At 48.3% G+C, this 18728-nt stretch overlaps 1 protein-coding gene across 1 annotated transcript in view; it reads right to left on the bottom strand.

The window, feature by feature from the left end:
- LOC139334989 (nucleolar protein 4-like) overlaps positions 1–18508 on the bottom strand; it is a 123377-nt gene extending 104869 nt beyond the window's left edge. Inside the window, exon 1 of the mRNA XM_070968324.1 lies at positions 18025–18508. Within this exon, the coding sequence (XP_070824425.1) occupies positions 18025–18453 (429 nt within the window). The 5' untranslated portion in view covers positions 18454–18508. The remainder of the gene's footprint in view (positions 1–18024) is intronic.
- Positions 18509–18728: the final 220 nt, after the last annotated feature.

Genomic DNA, 18728 nt, shown 5'->3' with positions numbered 1-18728 from the left:
CGGACCAAATGCATGTGATTAAAAAGGAGACAGACAAGGTTAGTTTTACGTGCATGTCCAAAACGTAATAATAATAACTAAGATATATCAGAAAATCAGTATAAAAGTCAGAGATACACTGATTGAGACACAAGCAGCCGTAAACACAAAATTAAAGCCAATTTCAATTCTAATACATGTTGTCACAGGATCTGTCCACACCGTCTCTGCGGGAGTCATTTGTCCTGGTTAACCTGCAGGAGTTTTTGCAGTTCAGCTGACAGCCTCTTCATTTCACCCTGACTGAGAGCACAGAAGTGGAATATTGAAATCTACACAAAGACTGGGATCAAAGGTCGTTTAGAAAGCTTCTTCCTCAGAGCAGACGAGAGCTTTTCAGGTCAGAAACAGAAGAACATGTTACTAATGATGCTTACTATTATGATGATAATGACAGTGATGATGATGATGATTGCAGTAAAGGCGATGCAGAAAGACACACAAACATCTGAGGACACTGAGCTTATTATCAGGCAGTGCAGAGAAAAGGGGCATTTTGGGGAAAGAGGAAGGTGCAGAAGCTGAGCAGGGAGGAGGGACAGGGAGAGACAAGGAGAAGAGGAGGAGAGGAAGGGGGGTGTCCATGGAGAGACAGTGAGGACAGAAGAGGAGGGATGCTGGAGGGATGGTGGGATGTGTGCTTAGGAGGAGGGGCGGAGAACAGAGAGGAAAAGGAGGAGGGGAGAAGACGTGATAATGAGAAGCCCATTGTCCCACAAGAACATCTCCCTCTGCTTCCTCCTCCTCCTCCTCCTCCCTCCAGAGGCAGAGAGTGAATCCTGCTCAACACTTAACTCTTCTCCATTTCACACTCTGCTCCTCAGACGTGAATGAGGGAGGACCGTGACAGAAACAGAGGCTGCGTTAGAGCCTTAACAACACCGGAACATGAAACCTGGACAGGTCGGCAGCCAATCACAGGGCTGAGACACCAGTCATACTCACATCCACACCTTTGTGCAGTTTATTAACCTAAAGCAACCATTACCATCTTTGGACTGTGAAAACCACCTGCGTCCAAATCAGCATGAATGCAGGACAAAGTGGACACACTGAGCGCGTCTCTTCGTTCCATTATGTGAAGATATTGTGCTGTTTAGTTTCCACCATTCCTCTGAACTCAGTGACCAGTATATTCCACTCATGGCTTCTCTCAGCTGTTGGTGTCAGAGGACGTTGTGACAGTGGAGGTGAAGCTCTTCATTTCGTCATGCTTTTCTTGGTGAACCTGGAGGAGGAAGCGCAGCGCAGCGCTCTCACACAGACGGTCTGCTCATCTCTGCCTCTGATTCTGGCCGTCAACACAATAAACTGGCCTTCACCTTTCAGTTGCAGCGGTGTCATCCTCAGCAACAGGAAACTCATTTCAAGTCATTTGGTATCACTTTCAACCTTCAAGACTTGTTTTTCTTAAAATGATTCGACCACGAGAACAGAGTCAGCAGGCTGCACGCTGCTGCGCGTCGTCCATCAGCAGCTGTCAGGCTGAAGCTCCTGATCTCTGCTGACAACAGACGGCGTGGCATCAGTTCAGCTGTGACGGTGCGAGCTGCAGGCGAGCGTGAACCACGGCGCCACATGAGCGGCTCAGGCCGAGCGCCTTCCAACCTGTGGGTGTGTTTCGCCAGTCTAATCACGTGCTCATAACGTGGCGTCACACAGGTATGCACATTTTCCCTCCAATGACTGACGTGGACGCTCACCTACAGACAGTGTGTGCTGCTGGCCTGTCTGTGCCTTTTCACAGCAGACATTTGACTTGTCATGGCAGGTGTTTTTAACGTTGGCTCCCTTCTATTCAGTGGTCCCAGTAAGCCATGACAGTTTGACAAAGAGCCAGCATGCACAATGCCAGGATGCTGCAGAGCGTTCCTTAAGCGCCGACGGCTCATGTAAATCCAGCTGGCTGCTTTCCCGCATTCACTTTTTGATTCTAATAAATCAATTAAATCGATAAAAGCCCGATTCGCTGCACGTGTGCACTTTACAACCAGCGGCCTCCGCTCCCAAACAATGCCAGCATGATGACAGAGGAACGAGCCCGTCGGTCTGCATCAGTCGTCTTCAGCGTTTGGCAAATACTGAGATAACAAACGCATTCAGCTCTGCACAGACGGGGAAATCCTCACAGACGCTTCAGAGAGCATCAACAGCGAGCGTTACAAAGTCCACTGACAGAGCACAACACACAGACGTTTAAGGGATTAATGAATGAACAAATGAGTGAATTTCTTGCTTTGCATTGCGCTCTTTCCAGCAGAGCCACGCACTGCAAACGCACTCTAAAGCAGCCGATGTTTACACGGGATTAAGACCACGCCCCCTTCAGATAACCTCGTTTAACTCTACTGAATGAGTGCTTTTTTTAAAGTGAAACAACATATTTGTGGCGTGTCTTTATAAACCGCAGAGTGAAGGTGTCAATAAATAAATAAATAAATAAATGATAAGGTCTAATGATTCTTGATTACAGAGGTTGTGATCAGTCAGGAACAGGCAGAGTTAGAATATTAATCGCTTTGTACAGACTGAGGCTGAAAGGCACGAGAAGCCTGATCCTCTTTACATTCATTCACTGCGTGTTTACAGACGAGTAGACGAACTCATTAAAACATGCAGCGATGAAGACGACAGACCAGAACATGAGAGTGGTGCCAAAAAGGCTCGATACTCCACGTCCTTGTCCTCCATACGCTGAAACCAAAGCAGGCCTGTCAGAGCTTCAAAACACGGGGCAGATTTGGTTTAACTCTATAACATGTCCATGAGAGGACTTGTCACTGCACTAGAGACACCTGGCTGATGTTACCAGAACATACTGTGAGCTAACACCTCCGTGAAAGCAGCTGTAACCCCCCCGACACGAGCTGCCGACCGTCTGCTGCAGGACAAACGAAAGACAGCACAAACATGACACCGTTCAGATCAGCCGAACGCTCGTCCTTCACACACTAACGGGCTGCTGTCATTAAAGCAGCGTGAAGTAAAATCAAGCAAAAAGCAGCATCATGGGAAATATTTCGGTTACATGTCAAAGATCACGCTGGACAGACTGAGCCAGCCTGGACACAGAGCTGCGACTGTCCACAGACTGACTGAAGGCTGTCCTGTCCGAGAGGCAGAGTCTATGTATCTAGTATACCAGCGGTTTAAAGCAAACATGGTGGGAACTTGAAAGGACAGAAATCCACCAACAAACACCCTCAGCTTTCTTTCAGCACTGTAGCTCGGCTGGGAAAAACTGGGAAAAGAGACGTTTCTCCCATATTAGCACATCTGTTTGGCTCCCTGAAACATCCAGAATAGGATTTAAAATGCTTCTTCTTACCCACGAAGCCTCGATTGGTCACACCCCCTCACATCGTACAGAGCTCATACCAAACTACCTCACTACACTTCCTGGTTTCAGCTCATCTGTGGCACCTAAAGTCTGCAGAAGAAGAACTGGAGCCTTCAGATATCAGTGGAACCACCTTCCAGTCTCAGTCCAGAGTGCAGACACTCTCTACATTTAAGAGTGAGCTTAAAACTTTGCTTTTTGATGAAGCCTGCAGGTGGGGCTGGCTCAGGCTGGCTTTGGACCAGCCCCCAGTCATGCTGCTGTAGGCTTCCCATGAACGCATATTACTAACTCGGCTTTGTGCTCTCTCCTCTCGCAGGTCCCCATGGATCGCACACTGCTAATGTCAGTATTATTATTGGTCTTTTTTACATGATGATTACAGGGTTTGAAGCGTCTGTTGACTGAGACTGAGTGAGTTTAAGCCCTGTCAGCAGTCGTATGTGAGCGCTGAAAGCAGCTGAAGAGTAAAGGCTGAAGGAAGGGGACAGTCAGCTGAAGAGGAGCAGAGGAAATGTACCAGAGATTGATGAAGTGCGTGCTGGGGCTGAACTCTTCATCAGAATATCAAAATCACAACAAGGCCGAGAGCAGCATGCAAGTCACAGGAGCTGCAACTTCCTGATGAACGTAAAATGTGTCACAACATACTGTGAGTAAATGAAGCGTCATGGTGCTGCAGAGATGGCCCAGACGTCAGATCACATTCTGCAGGCATCAGGGAACAGAGACCACCGTTCCCACTCTTTTTTTTATTGTGCGCACAGTTTAAAGCTGATGTGTCAGCTGGTTTGTAAGCAGACAGCAGTCGATTTGTCAGTGTTTATTAAAGTACATGCAGTTAGGACTGACGGCTGAAATGAAGGAGATGAAAGCACATTAAGTGCAGTCATTGAAAGTCATTTCCATTGAAAATGAAGCAGCAGACATTATTGCAGTAAGCAGTGGGGATGCTTGATAAGGATAAAGTCTTCTATCGTGGTAACAATTTATATCATAGTTTAGAAACTGTTTTGTAAATTCAATGAAGAAAAGGTTTAAAATAACCGCGCTGTTCCATACTTCACCACAATTGATTATTATCTCCTATTTTGAAGCCTCACATGAGACACGAGTGAAAACAAAAGTCTCAAAACAGTCAAACTAACTTTCTTTCAAGAAGGAGGCGTTTAGGCGCATTATCACCCCTGACTGCCCCCCCAGGTCACGTGACACGGGACGCTGAAGCTGTTTGCTCATAAGAAGTCTGGACAGCGTCCACAGAGTCTCACTCAGTGGAAAGACTCAGCTTGAGGTGACGGCTGAAGCCCGGGTACAGCGTGCAGGACGACTGTGGTGAGTGTTTGTGTTGATTTCAATATGTCATGTATTTCAATGTATGTGCAGTATCAACAAAAGAGTGGAGAACATTTACAGACGAGCAGAAACAGTGACTGAAACTGAGAGTTAAACTTGAAGCGCTGCGGACAGTCGAAGCGCGAGGTTGGTTCAGTGTGTGAGCAGCGAACACGCTAACACGCCTCACAGTGGACACGTCCGGCTTTGATCTGAGCTTCAGAAATGACGGAAATTAAACTGTAGTTTTTAGATTTGTACAAAACACAGAACTCATAAAGCAGGAACAGAGTGTTTCGCTTTGGAAGTTGGAGCCGTTCATAATCTCAGAGGGCCGACTGTGACTGACTGGCTCATTAATTATGCCTGGTGGCTGGTGTTAATATGCCAGGCTGCCTTTCAGGTGGGAGAGGGAGCGATGAGAGGGAGGAGAAGGTCAGGAGAGGAGGAGGAGGAGGGACGAAGGTGGAAACTGAAGCCTTGCAGTCTAATTAAGACTGGTGTTAATTTCTTTTCAGCATCGCCGAAGCCAAAGGAGCCGTTCACCATGGCAACGGGAGAGAACACCGAGGGGGAAGTGAGGCGAGGGCCGACTGGAAACACACCGAGGGTGATGGAAAAAACGCCGGCACGCCCAAACTCAAAAGAAGATCCTTTGTGCTCCACTACGACGGCCGCACTTTCCGTCCGATTTCCGTCTCTGACCCAAATAAGACGCACCATCGCCTTCAGCAGCCAGGCATCCGACAGGGGGTCCCTCCCACTGCTGCAACCATTTGCCAATTAGCAGCTCTTTTGTCTCTGTTCAGTAAAAAACCTCACTCCTGCACTCCGGCTCCAATGTTTAGAGTTTACCACCCAAAACCAACAGATCGCATGAACTCTGACCTTCTGCAGGATGAATGGTTTGTGTAAAATCTCCCAAAAACAAATCTGACTGCCAAATAAGAAGCAGCTAATCTGTTTACAGCAGACGTCATGAGGGCGGCGAAATAAAAAAAATCACAGCTGCGGTTAACTTCAACACCTCGGACAGTTAAGATTTGACATGATTTTATGCATTTATGTTTTAATCCCATCACTGAAACGCTTTTCAATCTGTGGTATCAGTTTACCCGTCTCACCCTTCATCACATGCCTTCATCGTATTATTTTTCATCCCTCCTCTCATACTAATGCAAAACTGCAACACAAAGGCCTTAAAGTAAAGAGCAAAGTGGAAATATGTGCAGTACTTCTGCAGCATGTCAGAGTTTATTACTTTTAATTAGCTGAGGGTACACAACGAGCGGCAGAGTTCATTATTCTCCACACAGAGAGCTCAGACTGTACTTACAGCGTGCAGACGCTGCGCCTTTGACGGCATGGCAACCGTCTAAATTCAGCCTCACCAATTAAGAGTTCGAGCTCGATTTGTACTGTCAAAGATCGTGTTCTGCTGGTTCTTATTCAACCAATTAAAAGCAGAAACTGTTTCTATTTGGCAAACTTCTCACACCTTGTTTGCTGGAGTTTGGTGCAGAGACAAAGGTCTGTGTGTGTGTGTGTGTGTGTGTGTGTGTGTGTGTGTGTGTGTGTGTGTGTGTGTGTGTGTGTGTGTGTGTGTAGGTGTCACAGGCGTGTGTGTTCATCACGTTATTCAACGTTCAGTGAGCGATTGAAAGCGGAGGTGGTGGAAATGAGAACCACTCATGGTCAGACATCACTTTGTCTTCTTTGCGTCTGCTCCAGGCTGTTTAGTGGACAGCAGATACAGAAGATGATATCTGAGCATGAACACAAACTGGTTCTCTCCCAGCCGAGATCCGAAGCTCCTCATGAAACGAGGCCGACGCTCAGGACGAAGAGACAAGGCAGCGACAAGGAACCAGTTTGAACAGAAAAATACTGAGCATCAAATCTGAGACGGTGATAAATGTCATGACTGGAGGTCGACCGCAGCGGCGAAGGATCGTGTCCAACATGTTTATCCTCCTCAGTGAAGACGAAGGCAGCGGGATGCTCAGAGGACCGAGGGAGCTGAAGAGGACGGCTGTCCCCGAGGACACGCATCACACACACATTCAAAACTCATCAAGACCGACACACTGAAGTACTTTAACAATAACAACGTCTCTCGGGTCTGACTGCTGCTTTCTGTCTGTCTCCACACGATCAGCTGTCAAACAAACCGCTGAGACACCTGCAACACCTGGATGACACGACACGTCACACACGACACGTCACACACGACACGTCACACACGACACGTCACACACGACACGTCACACACGACGACTCCAGCGACACAAAACACGAGCTTCACAGATTACATTAGTTAGTGGTACGAGACTTTAATGGAGTGTCCAGCTTCATCTTCAACAGACCCTGCCCCCCAACACACACACACACACACATGCACACACACACACACACACACACACACACACACACACAATCTCTCTCTAGACTCTCGGTAACGTAATTACACCACCAGTCAACAACATACAGCTGCTCAGCAAGAGATTTAGCTGCGCGTGCACACACACACACACACACACACACACACACACACACACACACACACACACACACACACACACACACACACACACACACACACACACACACACACACACTCTGTCTTTGAGCAGCAGCACACACTCTCAGTGGGGGTTTGCCTCCATTGTGCTCCAAAACATCTGACACTTGCACTGATCCACCAAACAAAGACCACAACTAAGGTGTGTGTGTGTGTGTGTGTGTGTGTGTGTGTGTGTGTGTGTGTGTGTGTGTGTGTGTTGCAGTTGTCTCAAATGTGTTCATGCCCCCCCCAAACACACACACACACACACACTCAAACACATCAGCAGCAGTCGCTTTGCAGACACAAAGAGGCAGTTATCACCTACGACCACTGAACGTCACCTGGCTAACGAGTTGCTACCTGCTGGAGGTAATTATCTCTCCTGCTGGCCCGTGTTGAGAGTTTCACTGCTACAGAGGAAAGAAATGCCAAATAGGTGAAAGCAAGAGGAGAGCACTATTATATTATATTATATTATATTATATTATATTATATTATATTATATTATATTATATTATATTTACAGTCTGTCCAGGCTGCTTTCAATGGACGGAGAGGACGGTGTGTGTGTGTGTGTGTGTGTGTGTGTGTGCGCTCTGCCTGAAACTGAACTGTGATAATCCACCTGTCCAGCTCCGCTCGTCTGTGTCTCCTGACGTCAGCTGCGTTAGCTACGTTAGCTTAGCCTTTGTTCTGATGGAAACTGTCATTCAGCTCATATTTTAGGCTGATGGCCGTTTTCATCACAGATCAATAAACCTGGGTGACGCCTTCAGAAACACACTCCACAAACTACAGATATTGAAGTTACAGTGTTTTTCTAATGCGATCTCGTCATCTTCATTGAGACCAGATCTCACAACACGCCTCAGACTCCTCTCAGACGGCCGAGGTTTGTCAGTTTTCAGTTTTCAAACTCTGTCTGTCACAGTTCTTATTTTGTCTCTTGTAAATTCAGCACATGTAAAACATGAAGTCATTCCTTCCTCTGTATGAAAACACTCAGTTTGTCAGGTGTGCTGCCGTACAGGTGTGTCGGCTCCATAGACTACTTGCCTCGTTACAGGTGAGTGTCTCACACACGGTTATTTCTTACTGTATATCTTTCGTTTCCACCTGTACTGCTTTCAGCTTTCTTTTGTTAAATAAAGCATCTTTTGTCTCTCACGGCACAGAAAAGACGTACACTCAGTAATCAGAGGCCTGTCTCTCTCAGCTTCTGGGTTTGAACCTGCCGGCCTGAGCGTTGCCTCCATGGTTTCAGGTTCGCTGATGACTCTAAACTGAAGGTGTGAATGTGACTGTCTGTCTGTCTCTCTGTGTCAGAGACACAGTGACTGACTGCTGGTCTGTCCAGGGCGAACCCCGCCTCCCGTCCAGTGTCAGCTGGGATTGGTTCCAGCCCCCACAAAGCGGTGAACAGATGGACATTGTGTCCACTTTTACTTTTCTGCTCATCTTCACTGTCTTTTACAGCGTACTGACAGTTTATGAGATATTACGCAGAGATTTAATCACCACAAATAAGAGGACACAATGCAACTTCCTGTTTGCCCAGCATGCATCTCTGCAGAGTGAAAGCTGTGATAACGATGCGCTGGGTTATGTTTTTTGAGCCTGAGGGATGGACGTGCAGATTCTTCACATAATTCATGCAAACGTGAGTTAAAACGTGAATTAATCTGTTAAACGCACTTTAACATTCATGTTTACACGCGGCACCGATCAGCTGGACTGAACTTTCAGTCTGATTTTCAGCAGAAATGTTAACGTCAGGACGGTTTTATAAAAAGCTTTTGTATTTCCTGTCTGGGTAGACAAACAAACACGGGTCACGGGGAGGTCGACAGAGCGTCAGGTTACCCAGCAGGCACCGGTGTTTAAAGTTATTGAAGCTATTCTGCCAAAGCGTCCGCTGTCAGCAGAGCAGTTCAAAGTTTCTTCACGATGTCACAGAGTCGATTTTTGTCTCTTCATCGTTCTGCAGCAGCCTGCTGCTTTACCCAAGATCTGACCTCCACATAACCTCTGAGCAGATCAACAGTCAGCTACTCACACAGGCTTATGATAGGTCAGGGTCAGAGGGAGGGTAGCGCACACACACACACACACACACACACACACACACACACACACACACACACACACACACCAGAGTCCTACCAATCCCTGTCAATTTAGGGGTCTTCTAATGACAGAATAAGGGGTTCTTTGAGATAGCAGAGATCACTGAGGCCTGATAGAGGGGGCCACGCCAATTACTGCCCCCTCCTCAACAGACACACACAGACTATCAGACTCCCAGATGCACAGGACAGCACCCTTACAGAGTGTGTGTGTATGTATGTGTGTGTGAGTAAGCAGGCAAGCCATTGGTTCCCCCCCCCATGATTCTACATTGGGACAAATTGTCTCTGTTGCTGCTAATAGAGGAGAGAGGACACACACACACACACACACACACACACACACAGCTAAACATACCATTTTCCGTCCCACCGCAGTGCTGATAAGCCTGTTTTATTGGAGTCATTTCCCAGTCAGCGCAGCTCTGAGCTTCAGCTCCGTCTGGCAGCAGCCCCCGTCTGAGGTTATCACAGTTTACATTTCAGCCGTTTGGGTATTGCTCTCCACAGCAAGAATAACCATGAAGGCAGCAGGGGAATACATTAAGCATCATTTTGTGGTAGCATTAACAAGGGGCAGAGACACAGAAGAAAAACCAGCTGGGAACCAGTTCTTCAGTCCAACAGCCTGAGGCTTCACATCTCTGCTGTCCTCAGGTCAGGCTCGCTGCCACCAAGTCAAGAACAACTAGCTTTAGCCACAGCTACGGCGTCCATCAATTCATGAGATCAATCTAAATGTCTGGTTTTGTACGATGTGTAAAATACACCTCAGGCAGGTGTGTGTGCAGAGCACGATGTCTCAGTTTCATCTGTCCTGAAATCTTAAACGGAACCAAACCAACCAGATTTTATTTTTGGCTAGTCCTTCAGCATGTTATCACACAGTGAGTGCATATTTGAGACCCGTTCACAGTGCTGGTCAGGTGGAGGAGTGCTGCCAACCGACTGGTGTAACATCAGTCAGCTAGCTGCAGCTCATACAGGCTGCTCGCTGCAGATGACGCTTCAGGCTGGTCTCAGTGAGAAGCTGCGTTTATCTCAATCTGAACTCAAGGACGTGTTTCAAAAACAACAAAGAAGTCTGACAGCTGACGGTCACGGTGTCGCTGTAAACCACATCCACGCAGTGCAACTCAGGGACTGAACGAAGGGTCGCTGGCTGAGGGACATCTGTCCACACCAGCAGGGGGGTCAGATGTTCCAGGCTGAAGAAGTCTTTTGTCCTTTTGGTCTGTTTGGCTCAGGAATGACTCTCAGCCTTCATGGTTCGGATGCGAGGCCGGCTGGACGCCCACAGCTCAGTCAAACAGTTCAGCATGTGGGCAGAAACTTTTAGTCTGCTAATCAGACAGGAAGTGACACTTTATTTTCACTCCATCATTCAGTCTAACATCGTGTCCGCCGTCTGCTCGGGAGGGGAGACATCTTACCCGAACCAATCAGAAGTGACTGACATGTTTGACCCATCAGCATTGTTTTCAGTGGACAAAAAGGGGTTTTTACAGGGAGTCCATGAACACAGCACAGACCTATCTGAATCCATTCATCATGACTGAGGCTGTGCTTTAAACCGTCCTCCACACCGTCCACAGCTCTGGCTGAAGCCGCTGAGGACAGGGGGAAGCAGTCATCACATGTACTTGACACTACTGTCTAGATAGCGACTATTATTAGTCCCAGCGAGCCACTCAGCACTTCCTCCTTTAGCTGGAACTTCAGTCTCTGTTTGCACCAGAGCAACGGTTCACTGTGTCCTCCAGAGACCACTCAGATGCTCCAAGCACCAACAAAAACAAAAACTTGTCTCTCACACACATACAGACATTCAGCATAAAATGAAACTGTTCAATATCAACGATAATGGAAAATAAAAACCTCGATAGGGAGTGATTATACAGACATATTAATTGGATGCCCCCCCCCCCCCCACACACACAGGGGTCTGCTGGCTGTGTGTGTTACTGCACATTAATCAGGGCTGTACATGTACCTCATGGCCATACAGACACCCGTAAGCATGATGGGTGGTTACTCCACTAATTAAGCTAATTAAAAAGTGCCCTGTTGAATTAACTGAAGGATACTTCCTCTATTACACACCCTGGTTTTTAATAACTTCAGCTTTCTGTAGTGCAAAGGACAGAAGGACGATGAGATGTAGCACGAGTCTCGGGTTGGATCAGGAAAAACACAACAGCTTTTCAGGCACCTGAACACAACACACTGTGTCCACCTGCAGCTTCAGGTGGACGCGATGAAGCTTCTGTGGCTTCCTGACACAGTTTATGACCACGCTTCACTTCAGGGGATGTATCAGAGGAAGAACAGGAGTTAGCTCTTCACGTAGCATGAAGGAGTTGTAGCATCAACAGCCAATCAGAAACATGCACTCTGCAGTCGCCGCTAACGCTCCTGCTGTCCTGCCAAGAGCTTAGAGACGCACATGCTCAACATCTGTGACACATGATGTCACCAGGTGCGTCTTCACACCTGCCAGGGACGAGCTTCACCCAAAACGGAAGGATCTACTAGATCACTGAAGAAGAAGAGGCCTCCGTCTCCAAACACGGACACTCGTATTAACCCGAGCCAGAGGTACCCGTATGCTAAGTTAGCACTGTGTGTGTCCGTGTCATAAAATCATCTGCAGACAATTAAACAGGACAGAAAGCCAACGTTTAGTCTGGTCCACGAGGACTGAGGAGGGGTGAACCATGAGAAGGTGGTAAGACGGAGCAGAACAGAAGCGCCTCTCAAACAAAGCAGGCATCACAGATGAGCAGACTGTCTTCTACAAAATAAAGACATTTCTTCAAAATATCACCAAAGTGCTCCCTCCTTTCTTTTCACCTCCTGATCCACAGGACACGTTCATCAATGCCACGGAACAACGTGACGCCTCTGTGGGACTTCCACATCCATGACGCAAATCATGTTTATGAGCGCATCATCACGAAGGGTCGCGGCTGATGTGTAAAGACATTAATTCAGCATTTCATGAAAAGCTTTTAAATGATGAAGTTTGTCCCAGAGAGAAAAACAGAAGACAAAAAGACACAGATTACACCAACAGAAAAACAACAATAAAGCACAGGAGCCTGTCCATCAGGACAGGAGGTGGGTTAAGAGCTTATATAATAGACAAAGAGCACTGAACCAAACAAAGGGGACGGATTAGCAGCAGTTCTTTGTCACTTCACTCATTAATATTCCACGTCAGTGCTCTGATACGGCCCCTCCACCAATTCTGATAACTAGCAAGCTGTCAAGAGCCTCTCCTGTTTGCTTACTGTTATTACAGATTCATTCATGAACGCTGGCACCACAGCCCACAGGAGAGCGACACGTCCCGCGTGCTTCACGCTCAACCCGCTCATACAATTTTAATATGCTAGAAAAATTAGCTGTGATAACGGCAATATTCTGATGACAGCGCACAACAACAAGCATGGCTGAAAGTAACACCGCACGGTGGACGAGTTTGTCCCAAAAGGACGCCGACTGCAGACGTGTGGAAGCGGTTTGGAGACAAAGACCAGATGGACAAACTGTGACGACGTGTAAGACGTGAACAGGCTGCAAGAACAAAAGGAGCAAACTTAATGCAGCACCTGAAGCTCGACCGCTGCTGTGAGCTCCACGGCAAAAGCAGGATTTTGTCAAGTTATCAGGAATACTGCCCCCACAGTAATACCCTGAAGTACTGCGATATTACCAAACACACACACACACACACACACACCGCACACACACTGCACACACACTCTCTGTGTGTAAACACAGTTGCCGTCTGATCAGCTGTTGCTGCAGTCGGGTCAGACCCCTCTCAGCATGACGCAGACAGAAAGAAAGCAGGACGCCGTTCGGGCCGTAAACACAACATTAACATCCCGTGTGGTTCAGCACATCCACGCGGGTCGTTTCTCACCTTCCTCAACAGGTACGAGACGAGAGGAAGACCAGACTAGAGGTTCAATCTACACGAGAAACTGAGATTTAAAGAAATGAATAAATAAGATGCTGACACAGTGTTACTCCTTCCTGCCTGCCACTGCTGTCACGTACCTCATCTCATGTTCACTTCCTGCATTCGCAGACACAGAAAACCTGAACTGTTGTTTGTAGGTTTTGTTCTGGAGGGGAAACTTGGAGACCACGAGGACGCCAAGCTGCTCCACGTGTTACAGAGCAGCCACACCGCTGCACACGGCGCCTGAAGGAAAACGCCGGTGTCAGTCAGTCCCACACACCGTCCTGCTGCTACACATGCTCACTAACTAAAGAGCACCGAATGTGGATTAATCCGCCACTGAAAATAGTCCCCAGCAGATGCGCCATTTCCAACTGTCAGGATAACATTTAGTGAAAAATAAAGCGCCTGGCAAACGGCTGAGCCTTTATCAGTGCAATGAATGGAGCGATGGATTTACACGTTACTGATTCTGATCATTTAATGGGATTTGTAGAAAATAGTGTCCCGCTCAAATGCACCTCAACAGACTGGACAGATATTTGGGGTTTGAAGTCAGAATCTTCCACAGGTCGTCCTATAGCTGTGAGGTCAAATGAAGAGACTGAATGAAGAAGAGTGATGAAGGCAGCAGTGGAACATTCACGTTTTTCACAGCTGATCATAGAAGAAAAGCCCGAGCTGCTCTGAATGAACAAACACGTCTGTATCTTCAGACTAAATGACGGACCAGAAAGTGCTTTTCAGAGTCATACAAGATGTTCTGAAGATGGTCTGCTGCTTCGTCCCAGCATGAGGCGACCTGTTACTGGCTGGAGTGTCCAAACATGGCTGCAAACACACAGGCAGGACGCTGCTGATGCACACGCTCACACACTTGTATTCGTATGTCAGTGAGGTCCTTCGCTTCCACATGTACTCCTTTTTGATCCTTAATCTTCCATTCACATCAAACAGATGTTAGAGCGTCTTCAGCTTCAGCCGTAAACGTTCTGCAGCTTCAGAGACGATTCCAACTCAAAACATCAGAAACAGGCTGCAAACGAGAAACGAAAACCTGCTGATGGCCGACACATTTAAATCTCAGGGACAATCTGAGCCTGTCATCACATCGCAGCCCGTTTCTTATTGGCTGCTGGGGGAAAAAAAAGCAGAATTCCTCCTGTTTGTCCGGGACATTGACGTCCTCCAGGACACGTGGACCTGCACACGACATCACGTTCATTGATTGGAAATGAGATGTAGGTCAAGCTGAAACAAGCACAGAACTCCACAACACAGCAGAGGACGTTCTTTCATGGGTTTGTTTTGTAAGTGTAGATATGCAGAGCTGTAAAAGTCACGTTTCTGTCCAACTTATATACCAGAAGATCTAGAAGGTCCAGAAGATCTGCAGACCCGAACATGAAAGCAGCACCATCTGACTGCTGCACACCACCAGAGGGAAGTGAGAAAATGCTCTGTGATTCCAGCTCATCTCAGGCCACTGAGGACAGACTGAAACACAGTCCACAGTCCGTCTAACAGCGTCCACTTATGTTCAGAAACAGAACACAGACTCAGAAAGTTCAAGAGAAAACAGGCAGGAGGAAACTACTTGTCTTTCTGTCCTCAGTCTAAACAGAAAGGTCCTCAGACACTGAACAGACTCAACAGACCTGCTGCTGCCACGACAGAGCAGGGACAGAGAGACGGAGACAGACAGAGGGAGAGACAGAGAGAGACAGAGACTGAGAGAGGCAGACAGACAGAGAGAGAGACTGAGAGAGAGAGACAGAGGGAGAGACAGAGACAGACAGAGAGAGACAGAGGGAGACAGACAGACAGACTGAGAGAGATGGAGACAGACAGAGGGAGCGACTGAGAGAGACAGAGACTGAGAGAGAGAGATAGAGACAGACAGACAGACAGACAGACAGACAGACAGACAGACAGACAGACAGACAGACAGACAGACAGAGCAGGGACAGAGAGACGGAGACAGACAGGGAGAGACTGAAAGAGACAGACAGAGGGAGAGAGAGACAGACAGAGAGAGAGGGAGACAGAGACAGACGGAGAGAGAGAGAGAGAGAGAGAGAGAGGGAGACAGACACAGAGAGAGACAGAGAGAGAGAGAGGGGGACAGAGACAGACAGACAGACAGACAGACAGACAGACAGACAGACAGACAGACAGACAGACAGACAGACAGACAGACAGAGATGGAGACAGACAGAGGGAGAGACTAAGAGAGAGAGACAGACAGACAGAGAGACAGCAGGGACAGAGAGACAGAGACAGACAGAGGGAGGGGGAGAGGGAGAGGGAGAGACAGAGACAGAGACAGAGGCAGAGACAGAGAGACAGACGAGGGGAGGGACTTGCAGAAGACAAGCTCCACAGGAGGACTCCCGTTCCCGCTGTGATGCTTCTGATCTTCATCTCAATATGAAACGATACGGGACGGGGTGAAATTAGCCAAGCAGTAACCATGCCAACCATCATCATCATCATCACCTCCACAGCCATCCTGCATCACGTCCACCTGTGTCTTCAGCCTGAGCCTCGGTCTGCAGGTACAAGGACGTGACTCAGACGAGGCTGTCCACACGCTGAGCTGCAGGACACAGCACAGACTGGAGTCAGGTGGACAGGACGGGATCATTCCTGAGGACGGCAGGGAGGACACAAACACAGAGAGAGGACCTTCTCGTCCCTTTCATTCACTCTGAGTCGTCCCACCACACCGTCAACACGCAGGGCGAAGGATGAAGAGCGAGGGCTTCGGCCCCTCCCCGGAAACACCGTCACCACCCGAGTCGGCTCGGGAACACAAAGACACGAAGGCGGAGCAGACCTCAGACCAGACAAACTTCAACTGGTCTGACGGAAGCTCCAACTGGACGAACGCAGAGGACAACCAGCCGAGCATCAGGCACACTGTGACAGAGCTGTGTCCCCGGCCAGCTCCACAAATCCTCTGGAACCTGGACATCGATGGACACGCACCAATCAGCAGCGAGCATTTCTCACTGATGTCGCAAGAAACGACGAATTAACCGCTTATAAAAAAGCCAAATGTGGTTGAAAAGGTAGATGATGAGCGACATGAGCGACAACGACCGTCAGTCGAGACACCCTCATCTACTGCTGGCTGCAACGAGCCATCGTCTTCATCATTAAAAACATCCATCACAAGATCAAGAAAAGGAAATCCTCACCTGAGACACTGGACAGCTGGATTATTGCGTGATAATTAACGATCCACTGATGAATCGATGGACAACAACAACAGTGATGTGTGTCTGTCTTCTTTACAAGATTTGGCTCAACAATAAAGAAGAAGCAGTCACTCAGCAGTGCTTTGTCTAATTACTTCAATCAGTCAGTGATCAGTCATTGATCCTCATCTTTACACTTTGAAATTTAGGACAATCCTCATTATTAAACAGAGCATCACACCTGACATCTGTCTGTTGTCTCTTTCAGGACGTCCAGGTTCATTTACTGTCTCTGACAGGGCGCTGACTTGAGGGTGGATGTTGAACACCTGAAGAGTGTAAAAGTAAAAACACACAGCACTTTCTCCGTTCACCACGAGGACGACTCCTGAGACTTTCTCACCTCAACAAAAACAGACGTCACCTTTGAGGTCGATCAGCTGAGCCTGAGCTGTTCAAACTGTCGAATCTTTGATGGTTAATGAGGACGTGAAGCCTGCAGAAAGCCACACACACACCATCCACAGCCACACATATGTGAGTGTGCGCTCTGCTGGTCACATGACATCCATTCATGTGTGTTGCAGCGCCGGCACACATCACAGTCTGAAAATACAGACGAGGAAGCGTTCAGCTCCGCTCCAGCTCGACTGTAAGTCAGACTGCTGAGCTTCTCTCTGCTGAACAAACACCTTAAACAGGCGCCATGTGGACATTTTAAGTCCGGGTCAAAGGTCAGCACTGGACTGACAGGAGGACACATCTGATCACCTGGACTGAACCACCGCCTGGTGCTGTCTCAGCGAGTGACGTCCTGATCACTGCTGGAAGAATCAGCCAATTAATCATTTGACAGGAAATAAGAAACGCCGGCTGACACCCAGCAGGACTCTGGGTTTGATGGGCGACTTTCTGTCGAACTGTCACACCAGAAGCATCGTTTCCAGTCACCTGAACGTGTTTACGGCGCCGCTGGCTGTTTCCTTTTGTGGTTTCACCTCATTGTGAAAACAATACTGTGGGTTCGTCGTTCTCCTCACTCACGTTGTTTTCGAGGACAATGAAAACAACTGCATGGCCTTTTTTTTTTTTTTAACAGCATTAATAAACGCATGGGTAACTTCTGCCAGCAGCTTTACCAGTACAGATCACCTGTCTGTCAACTGGGACAGACTGGTGAAGTCAAGAGTACCAGTTCAAAAGCACTAACAGGCTCAGCTCAGTGCTGGAGCAGGTGGCACTGAGCCAGGCAAAGTTCTGTTACAGCTTCAGGCCGCACGCACGCACACACACCTGATTTCTTTATGCAAATATGCGCAGCCAATAGTGATGGACGCATGCATCATGAAAGCGACACACACACACACACACACACACACACACACACACACACACACACACACACACACACAGTCCGGAGATAAAGAGGAAGAAGCACTAACCGTCGCCTTGATGGGGACGTACAGCACCGGTCTGTCCGACGAGCCGGTCTTAGCGTCCTGCAGCGTCCCGACCTGGAAGCCCTTGGACTTGACCCAGAATTTGAATTTGGCGTTGATGTGGTTGCTGCTTTTCTCGTGCAGAAACACCCCGTTGCTGTTCTCCTCGTCCCCCTGGAGGAGCGTCTGGAGGATTTTGTTGTATTTACGCCGGGTCACGGTCTTGGTCTTGCCGGAGTCCCCGTACGTCCGCAGGCACCAGTCCTGAAATTCACCGAACATCTCCGCCCCTCCGCCCGCCGCCTCGGACGCCCGAACCCCGGTGCTGAAGCTGCTGGGACTCCGGCTCCGCGGCTGGTTCTGGTGCTGGTGGTTGGTGGCGGTGGAGGTCGTCACCGTGTCCGTCACACTGTTGGCTTTTCTCGTGGTCATGACTGGACGAGCTGCACTTTGTTTGAACAGGACACAGTCCCTTTAAAGACGCACTTTGTTCCAGCTGGAATTCGTCACAAACGGGTTCGGATGGAGAAGCAAACGTCGCCGAAAGCTCAGAACCAGCGGCGTGTTTCTGCCTTTTCACCAGGGGGCGAAATCCGTCCAAACCCACGAATCTGGTGAAAAAAAATCTCCCAAATCTCCGTGAAGCTGTGAAAGGGTCAATTCAACCCGCTAAAAACGCTCCATTCCTCGCGACAAAGTCCCGCTGG

Source organism: Chaetodon trifascialis, chromosome 8 (genome assembly GCF_039877785.1).
Source record: "Chaetodon trifascialis isolate fChaTrf1 chromosome 8, fChaTrf1.hap1, whole genome shotgun sequence".
NCBI lineage: Eukaryota > Metazoa > Chordata > Actinopteri > Chaetodontiformes > Chaetodontidae > Chaetodon > Chaetodon trifascialis.
The sequence above is the reverse complement of the archived record's forward strand: the minus strand, read 5'-3'. Positions and strand labels throughout refer to the sequence as shown.